This window comes from Periophthalmus magnuspinnatus, chromosome 19 (assembly GCF_009829125.3).
Source record: "Periophthalmus magnuspinnatus isolate fPerMag1 chromosome 19, fPerMag1.2.pri, whole genome shotgun sequence".
Lineage (NCBI taxonomy): Eukaryota > Metazoa > Chordata > Actinopteri > Gobiiformes > Gobiidae > Periophthalmus > Periophthalmus magnuspinnatus.
The window spans coordinates 13,207,929-13,234,520 of NC_047144.1; the positions used below are offsets into that span (position 1 = coordinate 13,207,929).

The 26,592-nt window shown below is 37.3% G+C and overlaps 2 protein-coding genes across 2 annotated transcripts; both read left to right on the top strand.

The window, feature by feature from the left end:
• The first annotated feature begins 3,812 nt into the window (after window positions 1-3,812).
• On the top strand, window positions 3,813-4,713 carry gngt2b (guanine nucleotide binding protein (G protein), gamma transducing activity polypeptide 2b). Its single transcript, XM_033985212.2, has 3 exons — window positions 3,813-3,896; window positions 4,008-4,096; window positions 4,492-4,713. The coding sequence occupies exons 2-3, from the start codon at window positions 4,013-4,015 to the stop codon at window positions 4,618-4,620; spliced, it is 213 nt and encodes a 70-aa protein (XP_033841103.1). The 5' UTR covers window positions 3,813-3,896; window positions 4,008-4,012; the 3' UTR covers window positions 4,621-4,713.
• A 3,930-nt stretch (window positions 4,714-8,643) lies between these two features.
• Window positions 8,644-18,053, top strand: si:ch1073-13h15.3 (inactive all-trans-retinol 13,14-reductase). The gene is made up of 11 exons (XM_033985210.2): window positions 8,644-8,817; window positions 10,241-10,423; window positions 11,578-11,819; window positions 12,562-12,757; window positions 13,250-13,447; window positions 13,526-13,645; window positions 14,976-15,114; window positions 16,018-16,127; window positions 16,250-16,416; window positions 17,041-17,200; window positions 17,840-18,053. The coding sequence occupies exons 1-11, from the start codon at window positions 8,661-8,663 to the stop codon at window positions 18,007-18,009; spliced, it is 1,842 nt and encodes a 613-aa protein (XP_033841101.1). The 5' UTR covers window positions 8,644-8,660; the 3' UTR covers window positions 18,010-18,053.
• The last annotated feature ends 8,539 nt before the right edge of the window (window positions 18,054-26,592 follow it).

A 26,592-nucleotide genomic window follows, 5' to 3' on the forward strand; every position in this document is an offset into this window, starting at 1 on the left:
CTCTGTCTCTCTCTGTCTCTCTCTGTCTCTCTCTGTCTCTCTCTCTCTCTCTCTCTCTCTCTCTCTCTCTCTCTCTCTCTCTCTCTCTCTCTCTCTCTCTCTCTCTCTCTGTCTCTCTCTCTCTCTCTCTCTCTCTCTCTCTCTCTCTCTCTATATATATATATATATATATATATATATATAAAACGCCATTTCCAGAAGATATGTCATGGAACTACTTGTAGAAAGATTACAAATTAAATTAAAACAAAATTCTAGTCTCTTAAAACAAAATTAAACTAGGCTATGTAGTACAATGCCATGTTTGAATTTGCACTGATATACATTCCTCTTATGAACGAGAAAGTTGTGTTTTTACTCAGTGGACCCTCTGAAAATGTGTCCAAAGTGCCTCTAATCCACCATGACATCCCAGGTTAATCTGCAGCCGATGAGACTAACCCAGATCCTGAAAATGGCTTATGAGGCCAGTCCTGCCGAGGTTTAACTAAAGATCAACCGCATGTCTCACAGTTCACATGAAAAGTCACTCACACTCGATCAATAATTCATATTTTTTTCAAGACTGTCGCAATTCCCCCTATTTTCATCTACAAATTGGCCACAAATTAAGGTGTTCTTGGGTCTATGCAACCAATGAAATCACTCCTATCTATATTTTTAAATGGTCACATTCATTGACATTCATTTGTACAGACTTAAATAGATAGATATGTAGATACACACTTTGGAAATTGCAGTGCAGTCTGTTGTTCTAACATGATTTATGTTAATTATGTTTCCTCACCACAAACATACCTGGAGTTGTGTTTTGTTTCTTTCACACATGTTTAACACATGAACCTTGCATATTTAGGTGGAATCCTTCTCTCAAACTGAAAACATTCTTCCACCTTGTGATGTCGTGTGGTAATACAGAAAGTCTTTTTAAACTCCATACACCTACACTAGAATTATTTGGACAATTTTAGCCCTGGAATTACCACTCTCTACTGAATAAATGGTAAAAGAAAATTACAACTTCATGACATCACAACAAAGCATTTTGAGCTTTGGAGATGTGGAGAGAGAAAAAATCAACATAGTTAAGGAAAAAAACTCAAATTAATTGTGGCAGTCAATGCAAAATCAAGTGGGAAAAAGTTACTTAAGTGAAGACTGGAGCACTGAACAAAGCCATTGTAATATAACACACTGTAACTGTGCACACACTGGTATAAACCTGTTGCTGGGGAGGCATAATTCAACATTTAAGATTACATAATTGCAGTTAAACATTAAGAGATGCAGGGCTGTCCTGTGGCCACATTGAGTATTTATAGCTGCAGAATTTTGCTGACTGAGCAGAAATACACAACCAAAAAACGAAATGCATGAAAGAATGCATGACAAGTACTTGGCTTACCACTTTGACATCCAATGCCGCATGTTTGCTATAGTATAAATATGACTTATTTAGAACTATGGATTCACTATCTTCTATCTTGCTAATGACAGGAAGTGCAAATATGAACTATGATAGCAAATCACTGCACAATTTATAATCAGATCAATAAAAATGTCACAACGACCCAAACCAAAGATGTCCTTCAAGATAAAATGCCAACACCAGTGAAGCTATAAAAAGAAATTTCCCCAAATATGCTTTAAAGATAAGGCAATGCTGGAACAATGGGACTATTTTACTACTTATTTATTTGATTACAATTCTTGTTGCTGATTTTTTGTATAATTAGTGATTTTAATGATTGATTTGTATTGCACTATTGTACTAGGTCCTATATTACACAAAATTGATTCTTGTGAGCTTTAAACCATGTTAAAATGTTGTCACCTCCTCAAAAACACACCTGGAGTTGTGTTTTGTTTCATTCACAGATGTTTGAGTAACCCTTTATTTTCAGTCTGTCTACATCTCCAAAGCTCAAAATGCTCTCTTCCAGCTTGTGATGTCATGAAGTGGTATTTTTCATAGTTCAGAGATCGATAATTCTAAGGTGGAAATCATCAAAATGATTCTAGTGAAGGTGTGTGGCGTTTAAAAACACAGTGGTGTGCTTCTTGCATTATCACATGACATCACAAGGTGGAACAGAGTGTTTTCAGTTTGAGAGAAAGAACTCTAAACACCTAAATATGCAGGGTTTGTGTGTTAAACATCTGTGAGTGTGTGTGAAACAAAACTCCAGGTATGTTTGTGATGAGGAAACATTAGAACAGAGATCAGAAGATAGTGTCATATGGGCCCTTTAAACTTATGATTCACAAATGTTGAACCCAGTCTTTTGTTGTTAGGGACGAGCTCCACAAACTTGCCATACTAGTCTTATAGCTTTAGGTCCTTTTGGCTAATAGTAAAAAACAAAAGTAAATCTGTCAACTGGACAAAAAGTTGTAGGAGTGAAGATGTTTCACTGCTCATCCAAGCTGCTTCTTCAGTTCGGCTTGGATGAGCAGCAAAACGTCTTCACTCCTACAACTTTTTGTCCAGTTGACAGATTTGCTTTTTGGCTTTTACGATGGATCAGACCTGGATGATTGAGGGATTGCACAGACATACTTTCGGCAAACACAAATCACGTCTTTGGTGTTGAGTAATGGCACTAGAGTCTCGAAAGCCACTGTGAAAAAATATTGTAACTTTTGTGCATTTGTTCTGACAGAGACAATGTTGAACTTTGTGCCAGTTTTCAATAATTTAAAATGTTCCAGTAGCTAGAAAGATATTATTAACCATAAATGAGATCAAAACATCTGCAATCTGACAGTTAAAAGAGAAAATTACACCTCAGAATTCTGACCTCACCTCCAGCTCAGATTAAACTATATTCATTTTAGACAACCTACTGATCTCTAAATACGAGTGTGTTTAAGATGAAATCACAACATTCTATAGGCCAATATTATTTAAAGGGCCCATATCATGCTATTTTCTGATCTATGTCATAATTACGTTTCCTCATCACAGACAGACCTGGAGTTGTGTTTTGTTTCATTCACACATGTTTAACACACAATCCTTGCATATTTAGGCTGAGTTCTTCTCTCAAGCTGAAAACATTGTTCCACCTTGTGATGTCATGTGGTGGTACAGGAAGTGCTCCACTGTGTTTTTAACTTCAGACACCTTCACTCGAATCATATGGATAATTTCAGCCCTGGAATTGCCAAACTCTACTGAACAAAAGGTAAAAGCTAGCTGTTGACTTGAAAATTACCACTTCATGACATCACAAGGTGGAACAGAGCATTTTGAGCTTTGGAGATGTAGACAGACTATTAATACAACATAACTCAAACACGTGTGAATGAAACAAAACACAACTCCAGGTATGTTTTTGAGGAGGTGACATCATTATAACATGGCTTAAACCTCCCAAGTCAGTTTTGCGTAATATATGACCTTTTATACCGAATGAAGCTTGTTAAAATGCTGATTTTTGTTGTAATACAGTGAGTTGTTGGGTCTAATCAAGAATAGAAATTAACAGGGCCAACATTTATGCATTTACCTTCCAGATATTTCACGGCAATGCTCAATGTATTCGATAAGAAAAACTGGCTCTTGTCCCCAACCGTCTTAGACTATATGACATCATCACATTCTCGAACCTGAAAACGACCAATCACTTTGTGTTGTCTATGCATCTAGAAGGATCTCTGCTCTTCTTCCTTCCTTCCTGTTCAAGGGGTAAATGGCTGTTGATTGTTTAATCCTTTTACCGGGGGATTGGTGACATCAGGCTCACGGCGAGGATCAGCTGGGATGAGGAGGAGCAGTGGAGCGGCTGTACTCAGTCTGTCTGGAGAGAAACCAAACCAGAACAAGGGACATCGTAAACGAGCTCTTAGGAGCGGAAACTTTTCTTGTGTGTGAGGACCCCGCCATTCAACAGGTAGGGGACAATCATTAACAATTAACTGTCACATTTGTATAATGTTTTGTCTATTTTTTTGAGAATTGTGAGTTGGATTTGAACTTTAATCAAGTTGTTTCTCCTTTGCAGTCAGGATGGCTCGGGATATGTCAGATAAAGAAATCCTGAAAATGGAGTTGGACCAATTGAAGAAGGAAGTCAGCACAGCCCGTACACCTGTAAGTTATTATATTATTATGGGATATATTACATTTTAACAGTGAAATCGCTTTACTTTTAACATACATGTTTTTATTCAATGCACAATAATGTTATAAGATGATAGAGACATGCATTTAGACTCCTCTGTATGTCTTGTGTGTTGACCAAAATTTCAACTTAGTTTTATGCAACAGCTTATATGTAATGCTATAAGATGATATATATGATTTTAATGTCAAAATGTATTCATCAAAACAGCTTACATTGAAATCACATGGACCTAGATCAAATATATTTCTCTTTACAACCTTATTTTTGTAGTGCTATCCTAGTTGACCTAAAAAAAATCCTCAATACATACAATTATAATAACGCTGCCTTTTGTAAATATAACTCACCTTTCCTCTCATAGGTGCTTGCAAACTGCGCCGAAACCATTGCTTTTGTGGAGAACCTGGCTCCCAATGACATGCTGATCAAGGGAGTCCCAGACGACAAGAACCCGTACAAGGGAGACAAGGGAGGCTGTGTAGTAACATAACAAATGTATATATCCAACAGGCAAAAAAACATCATGATATTTTTTATGACACCTGGATACAAACTTAGACTAACTGTGAATGCATGGGTAATAGTCAACAAATACCTCTAAATGTATTTTATTAAAGATAATTGTACCAAAAGTGTAAAAAGTTTGTTATTAAATGCAAATAGCTAATAATCAAAAAGTGATTCAAAACTGGCGTCTTTGTCTCTGTGCTTACTTTACACTTTACCACAAATATTGTAGTTTTTATGTAGGTAGAAGTAAATAAGGAGATATAGGGCAGCACAATGTCATTTGACTTGTGCTTGTCACTTGACTTGTGCATGTGCTTACCTGTAATAGGATTTGGTAGCTGTAGCGTAGCAGGTCGTAGAAGACTGCTTCCTGTATCAAAGTCTATAATCTCGTTCCGAAGGCTTCATCTTCAGCCCCCGTCGTGAGCTTTTAAACCAATTACACATTTTATTATCAGTTCTAGTGTCAACATTAATTGTAAAAGTTTAGCCTTTTTGAAAAATAGGACATGAGTTGAGTTCATATCGTAAGAGCCAGTTTACACTTTGTACTGCTCCCAAACCTGGATAAATGAAATGGCTGAGGTGGGAAAATTGCACTGTTCTGGGAGGAGTGGCCATTATATGTTTTGTTGTGTGTATGTTTTTTAATCTTTATTTATACAGAGGGATCCAATGAAAGCACTTAGACTCTCTTTTTCCTGTTCAAATACAGTACAAAATATACAAAAAACAAAACAAGTATATAGGTCCATTTAAAACTTTAAAAACTGGTGCAGGTGTGAATATAAGATTGTCATCGGATTATTAAATTGCGATTGTGGCACTAAAATATCCAATTGTTTTTTTTTAAAATCCAATTTTTCCATTTTTGTGAAGTAAAACAGCCAAAATCCCTTATTCAATCTCAGTTCTGGTGCTGCTGCTAATTACACTTTTACAGTCATGTGCCCTTGTATTAAATGTTCCTGTATCAGTGATTAACAAGTGAGGTATTCAGGCAAGTGTATGAAGTACCAGTAGTCCCTTATAAATATATTTCATACAGTGTTAACAGATAGAAATGATCATACAGAAATGCCAATACAAAATGGGACAAAAATGTTGAGGGCATCTGGGATAAACTCGTGTCAGTTAGATGGTTGAACAAGTTTATATAGGATTTGCTTTTGATTACCACACGGGTCACTAGGACTAAGGACAGTGACATGTCACCTGACCACCTTAAGCCACAATGGTGTTTACGAGAGGTCTGATCTGGGGCAGGGCACTATTTCTAAACAGATATACTTTTTACACAGGACATAGAAAACAGCAGTATTTTGGAGTAAATGTAGTATTATTCAAGTAGAATGAATAGAATAGAATTTATGTGTTGAATGTGTTGAATGGTAACTGTAAAAAGTCAGAGCCTACTAAAAATGTAAAAGAGGGTCTGGTCTGCTTGTCTCTAAGGTGATATATATATATATAAAAATTTGCCTGAAATATTCCACTGGATGACATTAAACTTAAAGGTCCTATATTCCACAAAATATACTCCTGTGAGCTTTTAGTCATGTTATAATGTTGTTACCTCATCAAAAACAGACCTGGAGTTGTGTTTTGTTTCATTCACACATGTTTGAGTAACACTTTGTTATTAGTCTGTTTACATCTCCAAAGCTCAAAATGTTCTGTTCCACCTTGTGATGTCATGAAACAGAAATTTTCAAATTTACAGCTACCTTTTACCTTTTTGTTCAGTAGATACTGGCAATTCCAGACCTGGTTATCCAAATGATTCTAGTGAAGGTGTGTGGAGTTTTACATTCCAGGCATTGCAATAACCCACCTCAATATAGAAAAGCTGTGGCTGATCCCCCATCATCAAGATTAAGATTAAAATGAACTTTATTAAATTATTATTAAAATTTGTCTTGGGTTCCCTGCCAACAGCTTAAAACTGATTTACAAAGTGCATCTTTAAAGTGCAGAATGTTGGTGCAGTAACATGACATCATAGACCTAAACACTAAAATACAGGTTTAAAACTTGTGAACCTTTTTATATGGTTAAATATTGTCTAAAAACACTTAGACAACAAACTCAGACTAATTGTGAATACATGGGAAATAGTTAACAAATACTTCTAAAAAACTGTCATCTTTGCTTCTGTGCTTACTTTACAACAAATATTGTAGTTTTTATGTAGGCTGTAGTAAGTAAGGACATAGGGCAGTGCAATGTCATTTAATTTATACAGAAAATCACCTCCTTCTAAACTAAACTCTCACATTCTGAAAATAAACAATAGAAAAATCATCATACCATCAAATCAAAACCACATATTACAAGTTCTAGTATGAAGTACACTCTCTCCTGGGGTAGGTGCTGTCCTTATCAGACCTGCTCATTGCTCTACCTCAGATGCACGGTTGTTGTGGACACATTGTGTAAAGTCTACAGTATCAGGCTCATAATTACTGCTTTATCTAAATTGCCTTATCAGATAAGAGCAAATATACATTGAGATAATCTAATCTTTATAAGCTTTTTGCATCAGAAAAAAACTTAATATATGACAACCTTTGGCATGATCTGAAAGACTCTTGGACTCGTGTTGTCATAAACAGACCACATTCATAACTTTTCACGTAAAGGTACTATATAGATCAGGGGTGTCAAACACATTTTCACCAAGGGCCACATCAGCAAAATAGCTGCTCTCAAAGGGCCAGATGTAAAATAAATATAACTACGTTTTAACTTGTTAATCAACTGTTTCTGTATTTATTACTTATATGGATTTGCCTAGATGTAAAAATATGTCTGTGTAACTGCGTATCTTCTGATAATATGACATTTTAATCAAACCTTTTAATTTACCCTGTCATGGGCCACATTTGGCCCACGGGCCTTGAGTTTGACACTTGTTAATAGATGAAGGAATAAAAGAGAATATATTCTTACACAAGAGTAAAATGTAATAAAATACACTTTTAATTAAATTATTATGATTATTTTTATATGTTTATTTGTTTAGATCTAGCTGAAATCAATGTGCTCAGCTAGTCTTCCTGGGTTCATTGAAATATAAATGATAAAATCTTAATTTTATCATTACAAATATACATTCATTACATTTGATATTTCATTGCAATAAAATCACATATTCTTAAAAATAATCACATTAGAATTCAAGTGTAAAATATAAATTGCACAAGTAGATATGGATCAGTACAGAATGGTTTTCTTAATGAATTTGGTTTGGGGGTGAGGTGTAAATATGTGGCCAATAGTTCCAGTGCCAAACTTATGCAATGAATCACAATGATTTATTTGATTAAATATAACTGATTATTGCTCTTGTTAGTTTTATTTCAGATTTTTACCACTACACCGTCCCAAACAGAGCCTATGTCCAGCACAGTGGTGTGCTGTCCAAATGGACTGAGAAGAAATACTGTTGAAAAAATTTTAATTTTCCAAAAACTAATTTAAAAATATGTGTGTATGATTTTTTTAATTTCCTGTAAAAATGTAGTTTTCTCAATCTCACCAGTGTATTGACCAAAGACCAGAGGTTATCAGCCGCTGTTGCAAATTCTTCACACATACGAACACTGGAATGTCTTTAGATACAGTTCTCAGAAAGAAAGTAAGTTGAGCAAAAGTATCCAATTTGCTTTAATTTGGAGATAAGGGAGACAAGGCTACATGAGAGTGGGCTGTAAGATAGACTATACTTCAGGTCGATTACCTCATGTGCCATGTGGACGAACACGGTTATGAAAATGTGAAATATGAGTCATTGTTTGTTCTGAACGTACCGTTATTTGCTGAAATATTCTGTAATCTGAGGCTAGTCATTTGAGAAAAAATAGGTCGTATGCTTTATCTTTATAGAGAGTTGTAAAGCGTCACCTACCAGACACATGCCCCTCTCAGACTTTGGCACTGCCCACTGAGGGCTTTATTAGCACTCACAGCACTGTCTCTGCATCAGTCTGTTCTACCACTGCTCTCTTCTCCTCCGCGATGTGGCTGGTGGTCTTCCTTGTGTGGGTGCTCCTTTGGGTGGGGGGCTCCTACTGGTATCTGTTTGGAAAAAGAAGCCCGTTCTCCCTGGAGTCTGTGAGGCCGCCTGCGCCAAGAGAGTTTGACCAGAGGAAAAGGGATAAAGTCATCAAACAAGGTATGCATTTGCCCTCTGACCATAACGTTTCTGGTTTGATCCCTCATATCCCTTGGCTTAAGATGGCCTGCATATGTGCCAGTCCCAAGCCTACATAATTCAAGAAAGTTTTATCAGAAAAACTTTGTATTGGAAATAACTACTGGTGGTAAACCCCAACATGCTAAACGAGAGGCCTCACGATAATTACAACTGTGAAAGCTAGAACGGTATTTTTGGGGGTCAGTATTTTACATGTGGACTTTTTCTCTATACTACTGGGAAATTTTTGATTAGTTTTTGGATATATAATAAGATTTAAGATGTAAAAGTTGAAATTAATAATTGCCATGACTCATTACAGATGCAAAAGTGTTTCATTCTCGTATTTATTTATTGCAGTTCATTTTTTAAAATAGTTTTTGTGGTATAAATCTGCTCTTGGGTTACTGTGTCAGTGGCAAAAAATTAGTTTAATATTATCATTTATCATCTATATTTATTTCACTAATATATCGCACTTTAAAAATGTGTTATTTTCTACAGGCTTATAGGTGGAGGATACTACTTTGCTGCAGATTTCGGCCTTAAATTAATTGGTCTTATGATATTTTGTCCAAGTTAGACTCACAAGTACACCACCTTGACTTAACTGATTGAGATTTTGCAGGATTATCTAAATAGAATTTTACCTGTTAGATTACATTTAGCACCTTATCTACGTTTTATGGCCTACAGAGAAAGCATACATCAGAAAACAGTTCAGTGGAGGACAACCTTCAGACTGCCTTATATAACACAATTACACAACAAGGCCAGTACATTCATTCCTCAAGATTCAGCAAAATATGTGTGGACTATACAAACAAAATGGGTCACACTTTATAATAACTACACTACAAAGGGCCTATATTATGGCATGGTGTTGTGATTTGTTTCATTCACATGTTTAACACACAAACTCAGCAAACTTAGACTCTGTTCCACCTCGTGACATCATGTGGTAATACAGGAAGTGCTCCACTGTGTTTTTAAACTCCATACACCTTCACTAGAATCAATTGGATGATTTCAGACCTGGAATTGCCAATCTGTACTAAACAAAAAGGTAAAAGGAGCTGTTAACTTGAAAACTACCGCTTCATGACATCACAAGGTGGATCAGAGCACAGAGTTACTCAAACGTGTGTAAATTAAACAAAACACAACTCCAGATGTGTTTTTTGAGGAGGTAACAACATCCTAACATGGGTTAAAGTTTACAAGAGTCAATTTTGCATAATATAGGACCTTTAAAAAACTATATGTTCATTATGTTTCTTCGTTCATTTTCTATTAACGGTAATTAAGTTGCCGTAATGATACAGTGGTACAACAAAAGGCGATAAAAAGCCTTATTAGAATACAAAAATATACTTTAATTAATGAAATTCTTTCTTTGTAGGTTTCAGCGTGGACCGGGTGCCCCAGGACTTGGATGTGATTGTGATTGGCAGTGGGATCGGGGGTCTTACAGCGGGGGCGACTCTGGCCAAAGCAGGGAAGAAGGTCCTGGTTCTGGAGCAGCACGACCAGGCGGGAGGCTGCTGTCACACCTACATAGAGAAAGGATTTGAGTTTGATGTTGGTAAGAGTCGGTCAAAGTTATTATTATATGATATGATATTTCAATTAGGAGAAGTAATGTAAGTATTTGTTTGACTAAGTGAAGTAACAATAAATGTGTAAAGGATTGTTTATTCTGTCCTATCAACTTTAGCCACATACAAATTGAAGGCGCACTGTGATTTTTTTTGTTCGTCTCCATGGAGATAAGATATAGACCTACATATTGGTTGGCCGTTATATTGGGCTGATATTTGGACTTAGCACATCAGTTATTGGCCTTAAATCTACTACCTTATTTTAACACTTTTATACAAAGAGATAGCGGCACAAAACACTAAAATGGCTTGCGGGGAGTTTATCGTCAATTTAAATGACAAATAATAAAAATCGGCCAAGCATATCGGCACAGAAATATCGGCACAGAAATATCGGCTGAGCTTATCAGTCAATCTTTTTTCTGTATTCTAAACAATTGGTATCGGCATCGGCCATGAAAAAAAACAAAAAACAAAACACACATCAGTCAATCTCTAATGGAGGTGTGATTACTTTGCCTGAAATGTATGGCCTTAGCCCTGACTCTATCTCTACAGCCAAAAGCAGATGACGGCACCAGGGAAAGGTACAGGTCAGATCCACGGAGAGGGGACTTCACTCACATTTTTGTAAAGGCTTCTTGAACAAAAAAACAAAAAGAAAAAAAAACAGAAAAAAAGACCTGTAAATTAAAACTATGCATGCATTATAGCTAAGGTTAATGCCATACTGTGGAATATTTTAGGCACAACAATATAACCTCTCCATAGAAACAAGCAGGTATGAGACCTTCCACCAGAAAAGCTACATAGTGCACTGTAAAATACAATTTTCACAACAGAGCTAATAAATATATGAAAAATACTAAACTAATAAAACCAAAACCATAGGTATATATGTATGTGCTTTGGTTGATACAGTGGAACATGCAGTACTTACACTACTTGTTCTTGTATTCTTCTCCTCCTCCTCCTCCTCCTCCTCCTCCCCCTCCTCATCCTCCATCCCTTACCCCCTCCTTCTCTTCCTCCTCATCCTCCTTCTCATCCTCCTCTCCTTTCGTCTTCTTCTTTATAAATATCACAACACCTTTCCCCCTAGCAGTTATAACCACACTATACTATATTTTCCCCGTAGGTCTACACTACATTGGCCAGGTCCATGAGAACAGTCTGCTGCGTATCGCCTTTGACCAGATTTCCGAGGGGCAGCTGGAGTTTCAGGAGCTCGAACAACATTTTGACACCATCCAGATTGGAGAGGGACAGGAACTACGCGAGTACACCATCTTCTCAGGCAAAACAGCCATGAAAGCTCACCTGATGAAGCAGTTTCCCGACGACAAAGAAGCTATCGAAACATTCTTCAAAATCATGAAAGTGAGATATAAAATTATTTTATGTTTTATTGAAGGGGCACTACCAGTCAAAAGTTTCAGCATATTCTCTCATTTCTCGTTTTTTTTTTTTTTTTTTTACTACTTTCTACGTTTTATATACCTATAGAAGACGTTAAATATATGAAGTAACAAGAAAAAAAGTTAAATACATTTTTCAACAAAGCAAATGGTGGCAAACAACAAAGTTAAATCTGTCAACTGGACAAATCTTGTAGGAGTGAAGACATTTCGCTGCTCATCCAAGCCCCTTCTTCAGAACTGAAATGGTGACTACTTTGAGGATTTTAATATAAAATACATAAACAAAATTGAGTTGTTTACTTCATAATTCCATATATATTACGTCATATATTTGATTTCTTCTGTATGTATATAAAATGTTAAAAGTAGTGAAAAACAATCAATGAACACTGAATGAGAGAGTGTGTCCAAACGTTTGACTAGTGGAGTACGTTTTTGGGTGGAGGGTCTGGAGAATGCTCTACAGAATTGCATAAAACGTAACAATCAAACATTAAAACTATTTACATAAACTATTTTGGACATAAAACTGCATCTAACTGATGAAAGATAGACAAACATTTTAAAACATGGAACATTTCAAGCAAAGTAACACCATTTTCATGAGACAGGCAGGTGATGAACTCGCTATTAAACAACCTACAAAGTGCACATTTAAGAAATAACCAAAAAAATGACTGTTTTTCCTTGCATTTTTACAGGTTTGTGCCAAAAAGACCCACTATCTGGCAACCCTGAAGCTGATTCCTCAGTGGGTATCTCTGCTCTTGTTGAAATCGGGCCTTGCAGATTTGGTCTCTCCAGTTTTCAAACTTTCTGGGACGTGTGCGACAGATCTCGTGAACACTTTAACCAGCAACAGGGACCTCCATGTTATCTTCTCTTACCTCTTCTATGGTACGAGGGAAATACTCAAATAACATTAACACAGGTGATAGATACTGTTACCAAAAACAGGTATTTCTCAGTGTATAGTGTCTACAATATGCAAATAAATAGAAAAATGCAAGTAATACAGAAGGTTTTGCAGGCAGTTCTAGTAGTAGAAGTTTCAGCTGTGTGTTAGTCCTTGTTCTTGTAGTACTAAAACTTGCATTATACATTATGGAGACTTCTTAAACCGCATTTGAATATTAAATAATTTATATGTACAGGAAACAAGTAAAGACATAATTTCTCTATAAGAAAAAGTTACAGTAGTTGAGGAGTTTTCAATGTTAGCGAAGAAATTTTGAGCACATAAATGATCAGAATAAATTAGTATATTATCTTTAAAAACATGATGGTGCACTTCCTGGATAACCACCTAATGACATCACAATGTGTAACCGAGTGCTCTGGGCTCTCGCTTCTGACTAAAAATATGCAAATACTGAATCATTTTTGCAGGTGTACCGCCGAAAGATTCCAGTATTTTGATCAACGCTCTCCTGGTCCATCACTACAAACGAGGAGCGTACTACATCAAAGGGGGCGCTAGTGAGATCCCCTTCCATATAATCCGTACAATTCAGAAATATGGAGGAAACTGCCTGGTCCGTGCTCCAGTCACACAGATTCTGGTCAATGATGAGAACACAGCATATGGTGAGAGGAATGACCAAAAATATATTAAAAGAAAAGTAGGAAATTATGATTAACAATATTTGACTGTGTATCTAACAGGAGTAAAAGTGAGAAAAGGCCAAGAGGAGTTTGAAATCCGAGCACCTGTTATCGTCTCAAACTGTGGAATCTTCACCACTTTCCAAAAACTTCTGCCTCGGGAAATCTCAATCCAGAAAGGTGAAAAAACTTTAACGCTAACGATGGCAGTTTGAATCCTGCTTTAATCAGTTAATTCATCTTTCCCTTATGCTCTTGGGCAAAACACTTGGCTCATCTTGCTTGTATGTATGTGTTAGTGCGTGTTTGAAGGTTAAATCGACCATATGTGTTGATAGGCAGCCACATCACTATTAATCTGCCCCAGGACAACTGTGCGATAAGCTGAAATAAGGTTATAGTTAACAGAAAGAATTATTCAGACAGGGACCCACATATGAATCCTGAAATTATAAGTAAATTCAAATACTACCATATATTTAGACAGATAAAACTGTGATTGAAATGTTTTAATTTCCGCCAACTGTTTGTCTCCATGAAGATGTTATTGGTTCCCCAGGAATATTCAGCAGAAACAACAACAACAACATTAAGCATCCACATCAACATTAAGCACACATTTCTCAAAAATACTTGAAAAGCATGTATTATTACTGTGAGTGGGTTTTTCTCTCCACAGATCTGACCTTAAAGCAGATCTATTATGCAAAATCAACTTTTCAGAGCTTTTAGCCATAGTTGTTTCCTCTTCTCATGTATCCTCTTGAAGTTGTATCTGGAGTGATTCGTGCATGTTTGAGCGATCTTTAAGCGCTTATTTTCAAGACACCATAATGCCGATCAACCCTCGTTTTCAGCGCCACCGACATACGGCCACTGCTTTGTACTTACTCCTGTACAAGTAAAATACAGTGAAATACAGCTGAAAATACAGCGTGAAATACTGCTGTCCATCAGAAGTGCCGACAGCTACACGACTCTTTGTTGTGATGATGTTTATGGTGACATCAGCTCCCATTGGGCACCGCAATTTTGTAACGCGGAAATCGGTGAACTTGTTTGTTATAATAACTGATTTTAGATGAATATTGCGATTTCAAATGTGCAATTTATAACATAATGATCCACGGCTGTCATAGATTATAACTATACTGCAGGCTCAAACTTAATATGTGTTCTTTAACTTTAGCCCCTACTCGTCTTCATGGAGATGCGTATGTTTAAGGACATATTGTGGAGCATTCTAGGGAAAGCAATAACTTCTCCATAGAGACAAGAAGGTGATAGAGCCTCCACCAAAACAGTTCCACAGTGCACCTCTGACATAAAAATATAGGTTGTATACTGTATATCAACTAGTACCAATGCTAAGCCCCACCAAGTCAATCAACACATATTTAGTAGACTCTTTAGTAGTATTTTCTTCCATGTTATTCACTTTATTCTTAAATACTACAGACCATTAATAACATATATTCTGTCTCTTGTTACCACCATTGTCCTCACACAGAGATGCAGGAGAGACTAAACATGATGAGACACGGGCGTGGGTCCTTCTTGGTCTTCTCTGGGTTTGACGGGACTCAGGAGGAGCTGGGCTTGGTCTCCACAAACTTCTGGCTCTTCAAAAACAACGACATGGACAAATCGTGAGTATCTAAAATATAAATGTGTGTGGGTTTGAGTTTACACCAGGGGGCGCTATTGTATAAGCAGTGCATAGGTAAGAACTCTAGGATGTAGGTGACAAAGCCATGGATGGATAGTTACCTGGGAAAAGATATGTCTCAGATTTAAGAGACAAAAAATAGTAGTAGTAGAATGTAATTGTAGTAATAGGAGTATCGGTACTACTTTATAATAGCCATGTTAAAATGTTGTTACCTCATCAAAAACATACCTGGAGTTGTGTTTTGTTTCATTCATTCATGTTCTGTTCTGCCTTGTGATGTCATGAAGTGGTAGTTTTCAAATGAACAGTGACCTTTTACCTTTAGTTCAGTAGAGATGGAAAATTCCAGGATTGAAATCATCCGAATGATTCTAGTGAAGCTGTACGAAGTTTAACAACACAGCGGAGCACTTCCTGTTTTGCCGCATGACATCACAAGGTGGAACATAGTGTTTTATGTTTGAGAGAAAAACTCAGCTTAAATGTGCAGGGTTTGTGTGTTTAACGTGTGAGAATGAAACAAAACACAACTCCAGGTCTGTTTGTGATGAGGAAACAACATTATAACATATATCAGAAAATAGCGTAATATGGGCCCTTTAATAAACAATTTACTCATTATGAATTAAGTCTTTGTTGATGCTTTATTATGGCAGAAGTATTTGTATCTGCACACATTGTAGTAATTGTAGATGTGCTGAGAACGTGATAGGAAAACTGCAATTGTTTTTTTTTTTTATTAGTTATTCTACTCAAATACTTTTCCCACTTATATTTGTTATGACATATTTGGACACCAGGTGGCGCATGACCTTACAGATGTTAGTACTTTTTACCAGCTTTGTGTGTACTTGGTCTATAACATCTTGCTTCTTTCTAGAATGGAGGACTTTTTTGCATTGAGTAAAGAGGAAGCTCCTGACAACATTCCCATGATGTTTATAACTATGCCATCTGCCAAAGACCCCGAATCTAAAATAAGACACCCAGGTATATCAGTGTACTAAGTAAAATCACAGTATTTATACATATCAGAGTATACATGACAGTACCACAGTGATTTTTTTTTTAGCCATATAGTTTATATAAGTGAATTTATTGTCCTGTTTTAGGTAAATCCTGCATGACTATCCTGACCATGGTGAAGTATGAGTGGTTTGAGGAATGGAAAGATACTGCGGTGCGCAAAAGAGGGGACGAATACTACAACTACAAAATGAGATTTGCCCAAAACCTCTTTGACTGGGCCTGTAAACTATTCCCCAAAATCAAAGACAAGGTATGTTTTTAGACTGTGTGTTTTCTATTGAGCAAGTAGCACTGAGAAGTTATTAAATACTTGGGGACTTGTAACTGTATTGTAATAAGTAATGAGAGCAGAAGCAGTGTAGTAGTAGTAGTAGTAGTAGTAGTAGTAGTAGTAGTAGTAGTAGTAGTAGTAGTAGTAGTAAAGCAGTAGTACTAGCTGTAGTAGAAGTAGTAGTAACAGTAGTCGTAGAAGGAGTTGCAGAAGTAGAAGAAGCAGTAATATTAGAAGCAGCAGTAGTACCAGCAGCAGTAGAAATAATAATAGCAGTAGTAGCATTAGTAGCAGTCACAGTAGTAGCAGAAGTAGTAGTAGTAGTAGTAGTAGCAGAAGTAGTAATACTAGTACTAGCAGTAGCTGTAGTACTAGCAGCAGTTAAACTGGTAATAGCAGTAGTAGTAGTAGCAGAAGTAGGAGTAATAACAGTAGTTGTAGTAGTGGTAGTAGTATTAGTAGTAGTAGTAGTAGCTGTAGAACTTTTGACTTTTAACTTATAGCTCAGTAAAGGTAGATATTGTTGTATAAAGATGAAGACTTGCTGTATTTTCAGTACCTTTTCCGGTAATAATCTTTAACTAAAACCTTTTCCGTCCTCAGTTGGTGTTCCAGGACGTGGCGACCCCCCTCACAAACTGTCACTACCTCGGAGCTCAGAGAGGAGCCATGTACTCAGCCGAACACAACCTGGACCGATTCCACTCTGAGGCTGTGGCCCGCAACAGGTGCAACACACCTGTGAAGAACCTCTACATCTCAGGTAAGGAGTACAGGGTTTGTACTTAAGATTAGCTTCAAATACTGCTGTGTACTTTGGTGTGATTTTGATTTATATAAAAAATATGTATTAGTCCTGCATAGGTGTTATTAGTACAATTTCTTAATATCCCTGAGTATGGGGGGTGAATATATTTGGTGTATTTTTGTATCTAATCAATGTGAGGTAAACTGATGGAGGCAGGGCTGGTAGTGTGGGTCCACATGTCCCACTCACCACCACTAATGTCACTCACATATTGACATTCATATATGGGCATGGGTGAGTCAAGTGCCTTGCCCAAGGACAGTGAAAATGACAGTACGTACTGGTCAAAGTTGTATCCAGCCACCAACTCTTGATCACTCCAGCCACTGAGTCACTACATCTCCAGTTTGTCAGTGCTACAATATATGTTAATACAGTTTAGTTTGGCAAATACAGAATTAAGCTGTTTCTTTTGCAGCCTTTTCCTATAGTTTTAATAATAAGAAGCTGTATATTCCATTTTTTCCAACCTCCAAAATAACAACGATCAAATTTTCGATATATCTCCCACCTCTAAATCCACTCTTATCTCAATTAACTTTAACTTGGTCTTAAGTTTGTTTGTTTTTTTCTTCTTCTTCTTGTCTGCTCCAGGTCAGGACGTGTTCAGTTGTGGGATAGCCGGAGCTCTTCATGGAGGCTTGCTGTGCGCCTCTACAGTTCTGGATCACATTGTGTACATTGACTTGCTCCTCCTCAAGAAGAAACTGAAGAGGAGAAAAGCCAAAGAGTTAGCTCAGCTCGAGAGGAAGAAAATACAGTGAGAGGAATCCCCAACGCCCCTACAGGACACTGACAGAACTGCAACTAGGCCGACAGACAGTAGTGATTATTAGTACACAGATTAAGTGATGTGTATGAACAACTTAGTACTTCAAATACATAGGAAGCAACTTATATTTATTAATTTAGCATTAATCATATAATGTGAATAAATATGTACAGTTGTTATGTTTTTTTCTTAATCAATAATTTTACTTGTACAGCAGATGTTAACTTTTCATGCCTATTTGTGTATATGTTTGTATGTATGTTAATAAATTTGAAGAACTATTACAGATTCTGCCATTTATTTCTGGTCTTTTACTGATGCCATGTTAAAGTTACCAATCATGGATGCCTTTGTAACAGTTTTCATAGGTTTCAGTTCCTGTTATAGGCACCATTATGAGGACTTTGCATTCAAAAGACTTCGAAATAGTTGAATGCTATGAAAACAGTCATGGTCAGATAGATTATGTTTATTTTATTTTATTTTTTTTTGTATTTATTTTTATCTCTGTGAACTTTTATTTCTGGGGTAGTTGCATCAAACACATATGGTAAGTTTACATAAATCATAACCCCATTTTTATGCAAAATTAGCAAATGATTAATTAGTTTTCGTACTTAAATTAATCTATTAACTTAAATGAACCTTTTAACAGTCTCATTTGTCACTTGGGGCCTGTAGGATGATAAAAATAGCTGTATATTTACCTGTAGAGCTAATAGTTTACCTGATTCCCTGTTGGATTACACTTGTAAGTCCCCGTGGGTGTCTCAGTTCCCACCTATGTTGTTCTGACCTGTGTAATAACCCCATGTTGTTTGTCTAACTGCTAGAATCAAACATTTTGGTGAAACCTCAGACTTCCTGCTCTAAGTGAACATTTCCTCAGTAAACGTTGGACAGATTTGCCCGGGCAAACTGTGGTCTACGGGGGGATCCCAGAGAAGAATGCCCCCTCTGTCCTGTCCACTGCTGGATGAGAGAGGCCTCGCTCTGTACCTCGATCCAGACTGAGTGCTACTGCTGCTACTGCTGTACAGGTGGGCTGCTAGCATTTCATCATATCCCCAGCCTATGGATCATTCAATCTGAGCACATTTGAAATAACTTCACTAGTAAAAATTGATCAGAACATAGGGTGAAGTTGTGTCTGTGTTACTGTATTCATGATTGCAGCTTCCTGTTTATAGTGGCCATTTTGATTACTATTGAAAAGGTATAATGTTTTGTTTGGACTGTTAATTACTATAACAACAGTGCTATTTTTCATCACTGTAATACATTTTGAGTCTTTCATTTTCTTGTCTTAAAAGAAACACTTTTTTTTTTCTCACTGAATAAAATGATGCATGCAGATGTTTTGGCCAAATACTTTTTACTTAAAGTTTACTGCTACTGCTACTACTACTACTACTTTTACTACTGCTAGTACTACTGCTATTACTAGTGCTACTACCACTTTTACTACTGCTATTACTACTGCTACTACCACTTTTACTACTGCTATTATTACTGCTACTGCCATTTTTACTACTGCTGCTAATACTTCTACTACTACACATTGCTCTTGCTGTCATTACCTATTACAATGCAGTTACAAGTCCCCAAGTATTTAATAACTTCCCAGTACTACTTGCTCAATAGAAAATACACAGTCTAAAAATATACATGAATAGTTTACAGGCCCAGCTGAAGAGATTTTTGGCAAATTTCATCTTGTAGTTGTAGTATTTGTCTGCTCTTTTGCACACTTTTTATAATTGTGATTGATCATGATTAAGGTTTTAATAATAATTTAGAAATTTCAAAGCATCTGTACCTTTCAAATGTGTGGTTAGGCTGCCCGTCCCTCACATGCTGCTAACCCTCTCCAGTATTTCTCACAGGGAGTGGTACATTATAACGACTTTATATGTGGTGCCACAAAAGCTTCCATCTCTGCATGCTGCTGATTAAATGGTGCAGGCTGATTGGTGTGCCCTGGGTGAATCTTGAGGCCCTGTACACCAGGCAGGTACAGCCCCCAATATCACCCCCTCTCCCCTTGATTATGTGTGTGTCTTAATGTCTTAATGTTCATTGACACCAAACTTGAAAACTGCTGCAAAGCAAATCTACCTACAAAATACAGTTACCTGAGCCTCTTTCCTCTGCTAGCTGCTGAAACACAAGCCACATGCAGGTGGGAGAGATCAAAAACTCAAATGGTACACAGAAGCTCTAATTATATTGTGCCTAGCTGGAGGCTTTGAGCACCATAACATGTCATTACAGCAGCACGGCAACTGCACCAAAATCATTTAATTTAGACTTTTACTTTTCTATATAGTGACTCACAAAGACTGATTTATTAAGTCTAGATCAGTGTCGAGGCATTTAAAGAATTTCACCTTTCAATACAGCGTCACAGTACATGGTATTTACCTGTAGTCCCATATGGAGATTTACTGTATGTGATGGGCTGCAATGGCAAAGTACAAATTTAAGTTTTATTGTCAAATGGAAGCTGTCTTCTTAAATAATTCATATTCTGTAACAATACTTTCATGCTCATTACCTCATGCTGTCCCTACGGGTGCCTAGAGGGGACAAACAGAAGAGTAAGACTTTTGTACCCTATTACAAGCATTCAATATAAAATGCAAGGAAAGTTGTAAAAGTAAGTTTTGTGTGTGTATGTAAGTGAGGTATTTGAGATTGACCGATACGGGTTTTTTCATGGCCGAAGCCGATTGTTTAGAATTCAGAGCAACTCATGACCGATAAACTGCATAAAATTTTTAGGCCAATACGTAGAGATGATGATTCTGAGTATTTTCTCAAATTGTGTAATTCAAATAGACTAAAAATGCGCCCACATTCCTTTTAATACAACAAATACTTAAGTCATCTTTTGTGCAGTTATATTTTTGCACTGAAGTGTTCAAATTAAGTTTTCTACATATTCCTTAGGCAGTAGGTCGGCCAAAACAAAATATTGGCCAGCACTGGTGAGTTGATGGTTCTATATTACTCAAAATTTACTCTTGTGAATTTTAAGCTGTGTGCAGACCTGAAGATGTGTTTTGTTTCATTCACACACGTTTGAATAACCCTTTATTATTAGTCTGTCTACATCTCCAAAGCTCAAAATGCTCTATTCCTCCTTGTGTTGTCATGATGCAGTAGTTTTCAACAGCTACCTTTTACATTTTGTTGAGTGAAAATTGGCAATTCCAGGGCTGAAATCATCCAACTGATTCTAGTAAAGACACAGTGGAGCACTTCCTGTATTACCACATGACATCACAAGGTAGAAGGCAAAGCAAGGAAAGGCAAGTTTATTTGTATAGCACAATTCGTACATAAGGTAATTTAAAGTGCTTTACAGAATAAAAAAGACATTAAAGTCACAATACAACAAATTAAAACATAAATAATCACATTTGATCATCATAAAATAAACATTAAAGAAGAAAAGTGGAGAATAAAAACCTTTCAGTCATATGCACAGCTAAACAGAACTGTTTTGAGCCTGGATTTAAACATTGTCAAAATAGAGGCCTGTCTTTACTTTTTTCTTCCAGATTTTAGCTGTATGAAACTGAAACGCTGATTCCCCATGTTTAGTCCTGACTCTGGGCACCAACAGCAAGTCAGTCCCTGAAGTGTGAAATGGTTCATACGGCACTAACATGTGGGAGATGTACTTTGGTGGTAGGCCATGGAGAGACTTGTACACAAGCAGATCTGCTTAGAACAGAATGTTTTGAGTCTGACAGAAGAACTGAGGCTAAATATGCAGGATCTGTGTGTTAAAAATGTTTGAATGAAACAAAACACAACTCCAGGTCTGTTTGCAATGAGGAAACAACATTATAACACACATCAGAAAATAGTGTAATCTGGGCTCTTTAAGGCTGACAGCTGATACTCTAAAAAGTGCAAATATTGGCCTGATATATTGGCTAACCAATACGTTGGTAGATCTCTACCTGGTATGGCTTGGTTGTGGCTGTTAATCTGAGGTGAGTAAAGACATAGCCCGTGCAATGATGAGTTGACTAAAAGGAGGCGTGGCATCCATAGCACTGGCAAAGGCTGTTAAAATAATCAGGATTTCATGCTAAAACTATTACGAACTATTGTTACTATATTACAAACTATTATTAAGTATTACTATTACACAGAGAAGTAGACATCATCAAAACCACACCTCCATGGGGAGGGGTCCCCAAATGATAGGGGAGAAAAGTGAAAATGTATAAACAAAACCTACCAAATTAATTTATTTAGGTCTATGTCCTGCAAATAAAATCAAACATTGGACATAAGGTTAGTTTATGATTTTGCAGTTAGTCAATTTTTGTGTTTGAGGTAGGGATGCACCGAGACAAAACAGATATATCAGCACCAATATTGAACAATTTGCTGGATCAGACATCGGTTTCCAAATATTGATTCAGCCGATATCCTAGTTAGGTTTATACATTAATATAATAAGTCTCATGATGTTTGAATTTTTAGTTTAAACAAAGTTGTTCTGTGGTTCCATTGAGGAAAAAAGCAGCTACAGCTACATTGTTTGGATCAAAAAAAATGCTAGGGATAAGACCTCAAAATGTCATCTACAATCAGGAAGCAGAAACCCATCGAACCCTAACAACAAACCACGTGAACGGGACTTAAATGTTTTCTTGACCGTCCCGAGGAGGAGCCCAGCCTCTTCCTCCCCTCTCCTCCCCCTTTCTTCTCCCCCCTCCTCCGCCTGTATGACTTTTACAGACGGCCTCCACATGTTTAGACACGCTCCACCATCAGAGAGGCCCGTGGGGTCCAGCCAACCGCTCCAGACGGCTCTTTCCACTGCCTGGTCCTTCAAAAACGTGCATCTACTCACATCAAAATACCCCCATAGCCCTTGGATCACTCTGAGTACCACTCTTTAACCGTATAGTGAAACAGTTCAGAATACATTTGGTAAAGGCTTGTCTAAATCTTATTGCGAAGTCTGTAGTGATTGTGTTTGGCTTTCAATGTCTCCTATGTATTTCTGCAGCCAGCGTTCTTTCTTTTCCAGATGTGGAAGCTCCGCCCACACAGCCTCTGCAGATCCACAGCTGCGACCAATCTGAAAATTCAACATGGCTCACAAGGCAAAGGGAAGAATCAAGTAAAAAGTAAAAGGACAAAAGGACACATACTTAGGTGTATTACAATGCACGTTTACTTCAAAACTCTGAAAGGAACTAAAGTGATTATTGATATGTTCGATAATGGAGGGGGGTGTTGGCGAGGTTGTGGCAGTTGTTGTAGGAAAAGGAATAGTTTTGGTCTATATTTCTCTGTCTGAGTACTTTATGTTTAGATATTTGCTTTTGAGGTTTTATTTTGTTCTCTATAACAACTCTCCTATGTTTTATATAAGGCTTTTCTGTCCAGCTTTCCATCTACGTAAAACCAAACAAAATGTCTTTTTAGTTCCAGACCAGATACTAAAAAAATGAAGGCACTATTCAAGATGACATAATTATTTAATGAACACATAGAACAGGACAAAGTGCTATAAGATCTTCTAATGCTGCATATACTTTACTTTTATATATAGACCCTGAATCAATTGCAACACATTTTTGTTGCCAATTCTTCAAAACTATCTAAATATCTGTCAGTCTTTTCGTAATTCAAATGGAACACCCACAATCCAGTTTTTGCTTTACACTATTTCCAACCTATTGGTCTAAAATATCACAAGTTGCACCCAGTTGCCCAGTGTTTTAAGCATCATCGTTGGCTTATTCTTGCCTCTTTGTTATCTCTTGCCATCTCATCTCAGCTCCTCCTTCAAACACATGTGTCTAACTTGAGTCTCACATTTCACAGTTTTTTCCACTGCACCGCTCTTTCTCGCTCCCTCTCTCTTTTAAGTATAACCCCATCACATTAATACATCCGCATTCGTCACTGTTTACAAGCTCTCTCAGTCTGTAGAGTTTATAAGGCCGGAGACTACGCACTAGTATGAGGAGAGGGCTGTGTAATTTTCTACATGCATTAAACACATGTGGTGTCCATGCTTTAGTGCAATGCTTTAGTAGTGAAGTCTGTATGTATAAAAAGCAGCTTCCTGACCAAAGAATGTAGTCCTCTTTGTCTTGTCCATTGAGTGATAACAAGAGTTGACAACATTTCACTTCTACCTACTTCTTTAAATTTCATATACAAAAACATGAAACTGAAATAAAAACTTCAACCAATCCTGATAGTTTTCATATCTTGTTGCTAAAAGTTGCACAGTTTGCAGACACGTGCCTTAGTTTGACTTTGGACTTCACACGTCTCTGAGGAACATTTGACAGAAGGTGGTGAAAAACTCTCTCCCTCCTCAGGGTTTTCGGCTTGTAGAATCAGAAAGTATATCTAGATCTATGGCATACTGATCCTCAAATTGTCGCCCACTGTAGTTATAGTTGTTGTTTAATTTATAGTAACGTGGTTTCTTAGACCCAGTTTGGAGTTTGTATAGACTTGTAATTAATGTGGTTTTAATCTGGTTCAGATCTGGTGGTACTAACACAGTCACCACATCAAATGTCAGACTAAAGTAAATCTGTTTACATCTGGGCTAAAACTAGGACCAAAAAAGGACAAGTGTGAATGCACCCTTAGAAGATAAAAAAATGTCATGGATAGTATTTGGGCCATAGACTGTATATATAAATTGACATAGCTAACCTGTTAGCCGGCGCGTTCCAAATAGGAATTAATAGGTGATTATGGGCACATTTCCAGCTCCATTCACTCCAATTCTCTTTACATTGGCAAACTGCCATCTCTCTCTCTGTAACTGCTGCTGTCTGACTCGTCATTTTTGTCTTGTTTGTATTGACCTGCACTACATGATCCTGGTGTTTTTATTTAGCTTTTTTGTTCGTAACTCAACATATGAACATTAATAACAGTCAAATCAAGTGCCTTGTTTCCTCGAGGTCACTTTCGCTAGAGTTAGCAACAGGTTTGACTGACAGCGTTGCTAAGCACCCACTCCCTGCTAAACTAGTGGTGAGGGTGGGAAAGGGCGTTACCTTCAACAGCCTCGCTCCGGATTGGCTCTTTGGTTGCTATAATACTCGCTGTCGGAATTCCTAATATGCAACTCGGCTCCAAATTGGCCCCTATAACTTCTAGCCTCGATGAGCATCATTTGACTGGAGCCAAACACTATTACACTCACTTAATCCACTTCTTTATACAGTTTATGACTTAGCCTCAGGAAAACCCGTTCAATTGTCAAAGTTTGAGTGAGAATACAGAATAGAAGAGCTCTATGGTGGCAGCATGGTAAGTGCTATTGTCTCACAGCAAGAATGTCAACTGAGTTTGATTCACATTCCCAGTCTTTCTTTGTGTTTGTTTGGATTTCCTTTGCTCTGGTCGCCAGCCAAGACTACTCTCTTTTCCTATTCTAACACTCCCAGAGTTCAAATGGCTGTGACTTGTGGATTAACCAATCAGAGACACACAATTCCACATGTGGCCAATACTAAAGTACATAAAGCATCTTACATAGAGCTTCGTATCCCCTTTTGACAATTTTATACAGTAATAAAGGTGACATGTTATTTTTGTAATGATTATGTTGTAAATCACAATCCATGTTTAAACCTGATCTGACAGAACAGCCAAACAACAGGACAGACCACTGCTGCTGTGATCTGCTCAGCCTCCAGCAGAGTGCCACCAATTCCTCACTTGTTGGATCTTCACTCTGGTCTTTCCGCTGTCCCATCAGGGGGGTGTTTGTTCTGGCCCTGGTCCCGTGCCTTGTCATAGGGCAGAGAGAGGGACGAGAGAGGGAGACGGGGGGGCTGAGAGGGTGAGGAGGGGCAGCAGAGAGGGGCAAAATGTGGTCCCACTGGGGTCATAGATACATGTTTATACAACAGCACTAAGGCTAATCTCAGGAAAGGTGGCGAAAGTTTCAAGTGTGGGTGGATAATATGCTAAAAAAAAAAAAAAAAAAAAAAACTTTATTAAAGCAAACCTGTTATGCAAAGTCGACTTTTCAGATTTTTTGACCTTGTTATAGTTGTTTCAACTCACCACCACCACCTGAAGTTGTATTTGGAGTGATTTGTGCATGTTTGTTTGAACAATCTTCAATCGCTTATTTTCAAGCTGCCCTATTGCTGATCATTTCCCACCGGCATATGTCCACTGCTCTGTACTTAATTTGTTCAGCAGAATTCTTTTCTTACGTATATGAGTAGGATTTACCAGTGTTATAGTGATTTTGGTATGAATGAAAAAAAATCTGCTGCTCGCTAGCCTGATCTGCAGCTATCCATAGGAGGGGCTGACATGTGATATTGTTTACTTGTTCTTTCTTTTATTAACTTGTTTTAGATGAATATTGTGATTTAAAATGTGCAAATTATAACATGATAATAACATAACGTAATAACCAACGGGTGTCATAGATTATAGGTCTTCTTTAAAATCCATATAGAGTTAAATCAAGTCATATGCTTTTACTAAATGGCCATATAACACTTTTACTGGTTAAATCCGCCTTATCGCTCAGCCCTAGTTTCAA